At 37.6% G+C, this 12,177-nt stretch overlaps 1 protein-coding gene across 3 annotated transcripts in view; it reads left to right on the forward strand.

The window, feature by feature from the left end:
• Positions 1-12,177, forward strand: part of LOC150085875 (intraflagellar transport protein 22 homolog) — a 100,141-nt gene that overhangs the window by 50,449 nt on the left and 37,515 nt on the right. For all 3 annotated transcript variants that reach the window (XM_090373551.1, XM_090373553.1, XM_090373552.1), the window contains one exon: positions 11,933-12,031. In XM_090373551.1, the coding sequence (XP_090229677.1) occupies positions 11,933-12,031 (99 nt within the window). The remainder of the gene's footprint in view (positions 1-11,932; positions 12,032-12,177) is intronic.

Consider the following 12,177-nt stretch of genomic DNA (forward strand, 5'->3'; position numbering starts at 1 on the left):
GGTTATTGCTTCCGTAAAGGCAACTACGATGGACTGAGACAGTATTTAAATTCTATACAGTGGGACCAACTGATGAGGTTACCAACAGCAAATTCAAAATGGGAAGCATTCAAAGAACTTATCTTGGAAGCTACTAGGCTTTACATACCAACTAAGAAATATTGTTCAAGGTTTAGGCCAAAATGGATGTCAGATGAACTAATGAGGCATATGGCAGAGAAGAAAAATGCATGGGATACTTACAAATTAACACATGCCACAGAAGCCTATGATAGATACAAGTTGATATGCAACCCAGTTACAAAGGAGGTTAGGCAGGCGAAGGCAGGTTACGAGAAATCCTTGGCAAGGGATGCAAAGAAAAACAGCAAAGAGTTCTTTACTTATGTAAACTCTAGAAGGAAGGGGATGAATCAGATTGGTCCACTTGATATTGATGGGTCAACTGTTGATGATCCTGCTCAGGTAGCTAACAAACTAAATGAATATTTTGCATCGACATTCACACATGAGGAGTTATTCAGCGAGGGGAATGCAAGAGGTGTATTCAACTCTAGCAGTAAGCTACAGAATCTTGAAATAACTGGGAGTAAAGTGGAGGAGAAACTGTTGAAGATAAACACAAGAAAGGCACCCGGGGTGGATGGGATCTATCCAGTTATATTAAAGGAGGCAGCAAAGGAAGTAAGCAAACCCTTAGCCATAATTATGAGAGCTTCCTTGGACTCAGGGGAGGTACCCATAGACTGGAAATGTGCAAATGTGACCCCAATTCACAAAGGAGGATCAAAGGCTGACACAAGTAATTATAGACCTGTGAGCTTAACTTCTGTTTCAGGAAAATTAATGGAGGCACTGGTTAAAGAAGCACTGCAGGATCATTTAGACAAGACTTCAGTTAGAGCTCGGACACAGCATGGTTTTGTTAAGTGGAAGTCTTGCCTGACCAATTTGATTGGATACTATGATGCAGTCACAAAAGAACTGGATGCAGGGAATAGCTTTGATATTATATACTTGGATCTTAGAAAGGCTTTTGATACTGTTGCACATGGAAGACTGCTACACAAATTGGAGCAGTGTGGCATTGTAGGCAAATTGCTGCTATGGATAAAGGGGTGGTTGAGGGGGAGAAGACAGAGAGTGGTAATCAATGGACACTGCTCATCGTGGACTAATGTTATTAGTGGAGTCCCTCAGGGCTCAGTGTTGGGTCCATTATTGTTTTCTGTATTTATAAATGATATTGATGATGGTATATCAAGCTTAATGTCCAAGTTTGCAGACGATACAAAGGTTGGCTGGGTTGTCAAGGACACTATGCTGCTGCAGTAGGATCTGGAAAGGTTGAGCAGATGGGCTGAGAGGTGGCAAATGAAGTTTAACATTGACAAATGTAATGTACTACACATGGGAAACAGCAACCCCAGAGCAACGTATCAACTCTGTGGTACTACACTGACAGTGGTAGAGAATGAAAGGGACTTGGGGGTGTTTGTGCAGGCAGATATGAAGTTCTCTGAGCAGTGCAGACGGGCTGCAAGAGTAGCTCATGGAGTATTGTCAATGATATACAGGAATTTTTCCAGCAGGGATAAGGAGGTGATTATTCCCTTGTATAAGGCAATGGTCAAGCCACACCTAGAGTACTGTATACAGGTCTGGAGGCCTCATTTCAAGAAGGATGTAGAGCTGCTGGAACGAGTACAGAGAAGGGCAACAAGATTAGTGAATGGAACAAAGGGGTGCTCTTACGAAGAAAGGCTTAAGTTCTGCAAATTACAGTGTCTGGAGACTAGGCACCAGCGAGGTGATCTGATAGAGGTGTATAAAGCCTTGAATGGTTTGAGCATGCTCAATGCTGATGGGATTCTTCCTCTAGCTTAGAATAATCACCTGAGAGGGCATAAATTCAAATTGAGAAAAGACAGATGTAGGATAGACGTGCGGAAATTTGCCTTTAGCCAGCGGGTGGTTGGTTGGTGGAACAGACTTCCATCCCTTGTAGTGGAGGTTGATAGCCTAAATAAGTTTAAGGCTCAGCTGGACAGGTATTTTGAACGAACAGAGGGGTGAAGTGGTAGTGGGTTTTTTTTTTTTTTTGGCTGATGCTGCATAAGCTTGCTTTCTTGCATCAAATGCCTCTACTAATGCTAATGCTAAAATGGTAATGCTAACATTATCCACGAAGAGCAGTGTCCATTGATTACTATTGTCTGTCTTCTCCCACTCAACCATCCCTTTATCCATAGCAGCAATTTTCCCTTAATGCCATATGGCTCCAATTTGTACAGTCGTTTTCCATGTGCAACAGTATCAAAAGCTTTACTAAAATCCAAGTATATAATTTCAAAATTATATTTTGCATCCAGTTCCTTTGTGATCACATCATAGTATTCAATCAAATTGGTCACACAAGACTTCCCCTTAACAAACAGTATCCAGTTGTATTACTTCAACAATTTCTCCTCCACTTTGCTCTCAGTTATTACAAAATCGTTTAGCTACCTGCCAGAATATGATAAACTTCTGGCATTGTGTCAATGTAGAGAGCAAAATACTCATTCATTTTGTCATGTACCTGAGCAGGATCATTAACAGTTGAATCATCAATATCAAGTGGACCAGTTGTATACCACACAGTTGTAGAGAACTGGTCAATTCATCCCCTTCCTTGTAGAGTTTACATAAGTAAAGAACTCTTTGCTGTTTTTCTCTGCATCCTTTGTCAAAAATTTCTCATAATCTGCCTTTGCCTGCTTAACCTCCTTTGTGACTTGATTACAGACCAGCTTACATCTACCTTAGGCTTCTGTGTCACCTAATAATTTATATGCATCACATGCATTTTTCTTCTCTGCCACGAGTCTCATTAGTTCATCTGACATCCATTTTGGCCTAAACCTTGAATAATATTTCTTAATTGGCATGGAAAGCCTAGTATCTCTGTTGATTGCTTTCCTGAATACTTCCCATTTAGAATTTGCCATTGGTAACATCATCAGTTGGTCTCTCTGTATAGAATTTTAAAATGTCTCACACCGTCGTAGTCACCTTTACGAAAGCAAAAACCCTTCCCTTTATCCCTGATGGTAGTTATATCTTTGAGTAAATCCCACATCAGAACACTGTGATCACTGCCACCTAGTGGTTCCTTTATCTGAAAATTGTTAATGCATGAAAAATCACTACTGATAATCAGATGAAGATTATTACTCCCTCTGGTTGTCCCTCGAACATGCTGCTGTAGAAAAATAATCATCTAATAAATCCACAAAAGCCTTGCTAGTGTGCGAGTGACCAATCCACAAGTTCCAGTCAATATCTGGAAAGTTAAAATCCCCCAGTATAAGACATTCTGATTTACTGGCCCACTCTATTTCTCTGTAAACTTGTTCATTATTCTCATCAGAGTCATTAAGCCTATAACACACTCCTACTCTCAATTTTGCTTTTCAAGTGCGTATGTCACACCAAACTCACTGAACATTGCACTGTCCACCCATGTTAACTGGATGCACTTCCTTACATTTGATGTGTTTCTTAACTAACAGCATAACCCTTCCTCCTTTCTTATCCTTCCTGTACGCATTGTACTCTCCAATTTGCAGTTTTGCATTCCTTATATCTGTGTGATGCCACGTCTCTGTTATCCCAACAATATCTGCCTTTGTTGTTTTGACCAGCACCTCAAATTCATAAAATTTATTTACTAAACTCCTAGCATTGGTGTACAAGCAAGTATATGTACACCTGTTCTTATTTTTAGCTACCCTAACACACCCCATGTATTTAATTGTTCCAATCTGACTCCCAGCAGCAGAATTTTACAATGTCACAGTCACCTGAAATGATTAAATATCAGTTGTCATTTTCGGTCTACTTCCATAATTTATCTAGATCATCTTGAAGTACATTACCTTGATTGATGTCATTAATCACTCATTATCTTTGTATCATCAGCAAACTTTGACATCAGATTTGAAATATGTATGTTAGTATCATTAATAAATATTAAAAAACAATAAATAACCCAATACCAACATTAGTAATTTTATAACTTTAGTCCATGAAGAGCAATGGAGATGTATAACTATTATTTTCTCCAACAACTTACCCATCCCTCTGTACGTAGTTTTAACTTGCCCGACCTCCCTACCCCATGCCACACAGTTCCAGTTTTTACTGTAAATGTGGAATGGAATCTGTTTTGCTGAAATATTAGTAGAAGTAATGGTAGGAGTGGCAACTGATGCAAGGAACAAGCTTATAAAGCATCAGCCAAAAAAAAAAAAAAAAAAAAACCTCCCACATCATTTGTTCATCCCCTCTAATAATTTTTCTAGTTCTTCCATAATTTAATCAATCAGCTGCCCACTGGCTGAAGACAAGTTTCTGCACATCTATCCTCAGTTTGAACTCATCCCTGCTCATGTGTGTAGTGTGAGCAAGGAGAAGAATGTCATCAGCATTGTGCTTGCTCAATCCATTCAAAGCCTTAAACACCTCTGTCAGATCATCTCATAAGTGCTTAGTCTCCAGATGCTGCAATTTGCAGAAGGTAAGCCTACCTTGGTAAGACCACCCTTTTGTTCCTTTTGCTAATCTTTTTGTCCTTCTCAACACCTGTTCCATCAGATCTACATCCCATCTAAAATGAGCCCTCCAGATCTGTATTTGATACTCAAGATACTTAATCATTGCCTTTTACAATGAAATAATCGCTTCCTTATCCCTGCTGGCAAACTTCCTGTGTATCATAGACAAAATCCCAGCTGTTCTGGCTGCCTGTCTGCATTGCTCAAAGAATTTCATATCTAAAGTATCATTTCTAAAGTACTATTTCATATCTAAAGTACCATCCACTATATGATTACTGCCAGGCCTTTTTCATTTTCCACTACCCTGAGTGTAATACCACAAAGTTGGTACATTAAGCTGGGATTACTGCTATCCATATGCAATACCTTGCATTTGTCAATGTTAAACTTCAGCTGCCATTTTTCAGCCCATCTGCCTAATTTTTTAGATGTTGCAGTAGCTTTCCCTGATCACTACCATTAACCACCCTGCCAACCTTCTTATAATTTGAAAACTTAAACATTAAGCCTTATATTCTTTCATCAGTATCATTAATTAGTATAGAAAACAACAATGGGTTCAGCACTGAACCCTGGGGAGCTTCACTAATAACATTAATCCATGAACAATGTCCATTAGTAACCATTCCGTCTTCTGACACTCAACCATCCCTTTATCCAGTGCAGTAACTTCCCTTAATGACACACTGCTCCACTTTGTACAGCAGTCTATTATGTGCAACAGTAACAAAAGCTTTCCTGAAATCCAAGTATATGTTATCAAAATTATTTTTTGCATCCTGTTTCTTTGTTACTGCATCATAGTATCCAGTCAGATTGGTCACAAAAGACTGCACCTTGACAAATCCATGCTGTGATTGCAGTATAATTTCATTCATGTCTAGATGGTCCTGCATTACTTCTTTAGATGAACTCCTTTATTTTCCCAGGAACAGAAGTTACGCTAACATGTTTGTAATTACTAATGTTACCTTATAGTACATTCGATTCCGGTTATTTGGGACACATCAGGACTAGTGCATTTTGGCCCGATTAAGTGGCTGCCCCAATTATCTGAAGTTTCACATAAATAGTTAAAAATACAATGTACCCCCCCTTTACAATTGGTTCACTGTACAATCAAATCACGTTATGACGAACTCACCATAGTAAAGTACTGTTCACTATACGATGTGTAGTAAGCGCTGGTCATTGTGATTGAATTGAATTTTTTGTTGAATTGACGTTTTTGAATTGAATTTTAATTCTATTAAACAGCAATTCTAATTAGCGAAAATAGGAGGAATATTATCCACCAGCTATAAAAGTAAAGATATATTAAGCACAAATTTACCCTTTATTATCTTCATCATCATCATCATCAGCCATTTTCAATCCACTGCAGGATGAAGGCCTCTCCAGCAACTTTCCAGTTCCTTCTGTTTTGAGCACTGGCCATCCATTTACTACCCAAAAACTCATGAATTTCATCTATCCATCTCCGCCTTTGTCTTCCAGGTTTTCTTCTAGCTCCTCTTGGGTACCATTCTGTTATTTTCTTAGTCCATCTGTCATCATGTCTTCGAGCTATGTGTCCTGCCCAAGACCATTTTAGTTCTTTAGTTTTGATAAGAATGTCCTTTACTTGAGTTTGCTGCCTAATCCATGTGTTTCTCTTCTTATCTAACAGTCTGATTCCCAATATAATTCGTTCCATTCTTCGCTGTGTAGTTCTCAGCTTCTCTTCATTCTTTTGGTGAGTGCCCAAGTTTCACTTCCATAAGTCATGGTGGGGAGTATACATTGATTCATTATTTTACGTTTCAGACAAACTGGGATATTGCTCTTCAGTATATGACTATATTTCCTGAATGCTATCCATCCAAAATTTATTCTTCTCTTGACTTCCAGCCATTTATCATTATTACAGCTAATAACTTGTCCCAGATAAGTATATGACTCCACCTTTTCAATTACTGCTCCTTCAATCATTATTTCCCTTTCCGTGGCATTACTTTTGTTTTAGCCATATTCATCTTTAGTCCAAAATCCTTACTAACTGTGCATAAATGATTAAGATTTTCCTCTAATTCTTTGGGATCATGGCTTATAACCACAATATCATCTGCAAATCGTAAATGGTTTAGGTACTCTCCATTCACATTGACTCCTTTCTGCGACCAGTCTAATCTTCTGAAAGCTTCCTCAAGGGCAGCAGTAAACAGCTTCGGAAATATTGTGTCTCCTTGTCGAACTCCTTTCTCGATTTTAAATTTGCTACTGTCTTTGTCTAGTCTAATAAAGGAGGTAACATTATTATTATCTTGCCAATTAAAAAATAAAATGATACTTGAAAATCGGAAAAATGTACGTGATAATCGGAATAATTAATATGTACCGTAATATGTACATATTAACTAGTTGACCTTTCTGTTCACTGACATTTGTGGGTAGGGGTTAAAATTTAAAACAGAAAAAGATAAGCAATCAATAACAAAGAACACGGCACACACAAATTGCAAGTAACACGATACACACAAGTTACAAAGCTTTAAAAATAGGAATGAAGAGAAGATTCTGAAAATTAATTTTTTTATATGATTGAAGATTTCACGGAAGTGTAAACACATTTCACTTTAATAACCCACAGAATTCCAGCTGTCGGTATTACCGCAAATTCAATAAGATCGAGTTTATTATCCATATATGATAGATTGCACTAACAGAAAAAAGCCCAATAAACAGGTGACTGCTAATTGTTTTTATTGTTTTATGGTTGTGACCTCCAGAAATCTGACTGAACCACGTGGTATGGTTAGAGACAATTGTAAGGGTAATCATCAGTGCTGTTTTCTCCTGCCCCAATTAAACGGCATGTTGTCCCAATTAAGCAAAGTAAACCCTGGCTATTTTCTCGATTGGGTTCTGTTTTTTAAGATTTTCACCAAATAAATGGCTGCCCCAATTAACCAGTAGCCCAAATAACTGGAATCCACTGTATTAGTATTAATAGTGTCAAATGACGCAAGAAAGAAATCTTATAAAGCATCAGCCAAAAAAAAAAAAAGGGCGCCTCCGTAGCCAGGTGGGAAGGAGCAGCAGTGCGTAGCACACGCTTCTTGATTAGACCAGGGTTCGAGCCCGTCACCACCAAATACGGAGGATGTGGAAAGGTCAGGGAATGACCACCGCATATCTCGGAGCAATATGGCCTTAGTTGCTAATGCTTCTAAAAAAACCAAATAACCAAATCAGCCAAAAAAAAAATCTCATTTCACCCATCCATCTCCTCCAGCAGTTTGTCTACTTCTTCCTTCAATTTACTCAAATTATCCACTTCTGTAACATCAGGTAAAAGTTCGTTCCAGCAATCAACCATCCGTTAGCTAAAGGTAAACTTTGAGACATCTATTCTGAAACCATCCTTCCTCGATTTGAATTTATGCCCTGCATGTGCTTAGTCTTATCAAGAGAAAATATCCTAGCAGTGGTGAGCTTGCTCAATCCATTCAAAGCTTTAAACACCTCAATCTGATCGTCTCACAGGTGCCTAGTCTCCAGATGCCGCAATTTGCAGAACTGAGGCATTTTTTGGTAAGTCCCCTTTGTTCCTCTCATCACTCTCATTGCCCTTCTCTGTAACTGTCCCAGCAGCTCTACATCCTTCCTAAAATGAGGCCTCCAAACCTGTATGTAATACTCAATATATAACCTGATCATTGTCTTATACAATGGAATAATCATCTCCTCATTCCTGTTAGAAAAATTCCTGTATATCATTTACAAAACTCCATGAGCTGACCTAGCCGCCTGTCTGCACTGCTCAGAGAACTTCATATCTAGGGCGCCTCTGTAGCCAGGTGGGAAGGAGCAGCAGTGCGTAGCACACGCTTCTTGATTAGACCGGGGTTCGAGCCCGTCACCACCAAATACGGAGGATGTGGAAAGGTCAGGGAATGACCACCGCATATTCGCGGAGCAATATGGCCTTAGTTGCTAATGCTCCTAAAAACCGAACAACAAACAAACAAACTTCATATCTGATAGCCCAATTACTCCCAGGTCTTTTTCATTTTCAACTACCCTGACTGTAGTACCACACAGTTGGTACATTACTCTAGAATTACTGCTGCCCACATGAAGTATTTTGCAATTGTCAGTGTTGAACTTAGGCAATGAATATCCTTTGGGCAATTAATATATTTAAAGTGTTTAATATAACTGGTTATAGAACTCTGTCTCATCCATAAGTCAAGGACTGTCTTGTCCTTTGTGTGTGTGGTAGCCAACAAGCTTAAATTCATATCACATGGCAACTGGAAACTCACATAGAAATGTTTCCTTATTCACAAGTTATTAAACATTGTTAATTAGAATACTCACTATATGATGAGAGGCCAGTAAATCTCAAAACAAGATGTCATGGCAGTGTTATCTCTTATTTTACCCAAATAACAGATTAGCTTATGACTCATAGGATACTGAAAGTTGTTCTTTTGCAAATATGTTTTAAGGCCAAAGTGTTTATTTTTGGTAGCCATAAATGTTGTTGTTGTTGTTATTTGGTTTTTAGGAGCATTAGCAACTAAGGCCATATTGCTCCGGGGATATGCGATGGTCACTCCCTGACCTTTCCGCATCCTCCGTATTTGGTGGTCATGGGCTCGAACCCCAGTCTAATCAAGAAGCGTGTGCTACGCACTGCTGCTCCTGCCCACCTGGCTATGGAGGTGCCTAGCCATAAATAAGCAGTTTGCTGGATTAATACAGTCAGACCTCTCTTTAACAAACTTCCATATGGCAAATTTTTCTATGTAGTGAACGTTTTTGATTTCCCCTTGGTCATTACATTGAAAATAGTTTCCGTATAACGAAGAAAATTTCCATATAACGAACTAATTTCAAGAGACCCAGCTATCCATTGTTCGCATCTCTGTCCTTTAGGCGATAATGCTGATGCTGTAGAAAGTACAAATTAAGAGCTAAAAGGATTAAGAGTTAATGCCTGTAGCTTTTAAGAGCTGAAGGGATTAATTCCACGAATTAAGAGCTAAAACATTCTACAATTTAGTATCGCCTGTAAAACCATGCAGAGGGAAACTGGCCAACCACGGCATGGGATAGAAAGAAGATGGAAGATTTTGGGAGAGGCCTTTACCCATTAGTGGGTCAGCAATGGTTAAAAGGAAGAAGTAAAACCAATACAACCTATACACTACTGTATCTAGAAATCATGCTGGTCAACTGCTATCTATATGTCCACAGCCATTGGCAGTGATTAAGGCATATTCCTGATGCACACATTGGCTCTGGTCAACCTGTTTTCTACTGTAAGGATCCTATTAGAGAATTAGGAGAGAGTGATTTCCCTGTATCCCAGAAATTCATCTGTTGTTTCGAAGAAATGAGTCATCTATACTTTCGCTAAATTTCACCTGTCTCTGTTTACATGGTAGGTATAAGTGGTCCCTAAATCAGCTTTGTTTTTTTGCTGCTGTGCAAGTAATCCTACAGTGTCTAAGAGGATATCCTTGAGTGTAGTGTGAAAAAGTGGAAGTGCTTAGTAGTGTAGATTAGGGCGTTAAAAAACAATAAAAAGAAATTACTGTAAAATTTGTTATTCCTCCCAGTAGTGTGTTAACAATTCTGAAAAACCATGTTTCTATTTTCAAACTGTTTGAGGAATTGAGATCTAGTCAGAAGCATGCAAAATTATGCCTGTGTGAAGATGTAGACGAAGCAGTTTTTAAGTGGATGAAGTTGATTTGAGACCAAAATGTACCGATATCAGGGCCATTAATAAAAGAAAAGGCCACGAAGTACGCATCTTTTTGAAAAAGTTACTCTTACTCGAAAAAGTCATTTCTGATGAAAGTGGAGTTGCAATCGAAAAAGGCTATACCCATTGGAAAGAAACAGTTTTGAAAAAATTATGGAGGAATACGAGCCGAAAGGCATATTAAACATTGATGAAACATGTCTATTTTTTAAATGTTTCCCGAATGAGACACTGATTTTTAAAGGTGATAAATGTTTAGGTGGTAAAAATAGTAAGGCGACAATTTTTGGTTGGTGCAAATATGGCTGGTAATGAAAAACTGTAGCTTTTGGTAATAGACAAAAGCTTCAGGCAAAAGTAGTAAAGTCATTAGAGTTGAACTACAACTACAACAAAAAATCTTGGATGATAAGTTAAATTTTTGAGTAGTGGATTTTAAATTTCAATAGAAAGATGTTGAAAGAAAACAGAAAAATCATATTGATTGTCAACAACTGCCTTGCCTTGCCCAACTTCGCTCGGTAATTTTGAAACTTACAAGTATGAAGCTTGTTTTCTTCCTCCCTAATACCTCATCTAAACTGCAGCCAATGGACCAAGGCATTATCAAGAAAATGCACTACCAAAGGTAATGCATTTTCTTGGTAATGCCTTGGTCCATTGGCTGCAGTTTAGATGAGGTATTTGGGAGGAAGAAAACAAGCATACTGAAAAAAATTATACTGAGAATAGAAACCAACCAACCTATAGATTCTATTATAGATTTGGGGATGTGCATATCAGAGTTGGCCAAAGTGTGGAGTCTAGATGTGACGGAAACAGCGATTAAGAATTGTTTCGCAAAAGCAGGTTTTGTTAAAACACTAATTAACAGCGTTGAGAGGGATGAACTACTACAAGACATGGAGCAATCTTGGGAAGAGTTGTTCCAACAAGGTTTGATCAGTGGAGGAAATGTTCTTGATGAATTTTTAGGAGTTGATAATTATGTCATAGAAGCTGAATATCCAAGTAACTCCAACATTTTTGAGAGTATTCTAAGAACTAGTTATAATATAGACAATGAGTTGGATGAAAATGAGGGCAATATTAAACCTTCCAAACAAGAAATGTTGGCAGCATTTGAAACTTTGCATCAAGGCCTTCAGTGTGAAGAAAATGTGACAAAAAATATATTTGAGTGTTTAAACAAATGCAAACATTTTTATGAATGGTGTACAGTAGAATCCAGTGTATAACAAAAAATAACCAAATATTTTGACATAATTCTTAAAAGTGTACTAATACATTGTGTGCATTGTAAGTAGTCATTTCTTAATATGTGAATTTACAGTATTTTTTCATTGTTGAAAAGGTCATATTTCTGTTTAATGTATTTTTTCAAGGAAACGATCAATTTCGTTATATACAGGTCCAACTGTACATTTCTTATCTATTTTTTACTTTCTAAATTATGGTGATAAATAAATAATATAGATCTCTATTTTTAATTCTTATATTTGTTATGAATTAAATTCCAAGCAATTGATCATTTGAACTTAATTCAGTAATTATTTTCTTACTTTCCTTTTAGGTTTGAAAATTGTTGGTCTGCCTTAATGAAAGATGCCCATGGTGTAATATTTGTCTATAGCACTGAACAATTTAATATTGAGAAAGAGATGGATATGTGGTAATGAAAACAGTTTGATTTAGTGATTCTTTAATTTTTTTTCCTTGTTTGATAATTTATTTAGCATCAAATATATTTTAAGCAATAAATTTTGTTGCAGGCATCAAATAAATTTTAAACATTAAACTGTGTTGCAGTTTAGTAAC

The sequence above is a fragment of the Mastigoproctus giganteus genome, chromosome 5 (assembly GCF_048544385.1).
Source record: "Mastigoproctus giganteus isolate SK-2022 chromosome 5, ASM4854438v1, whole genome shotgun sequence".
NCBI classification, from domain to species: domain Eukaryota; kingdom Metazoa; phylum Arthropoda; class Arachnida; order Uropygi; family Thelyphonidae; genus Mastigoproctus; species Mastigoproctus giganteus.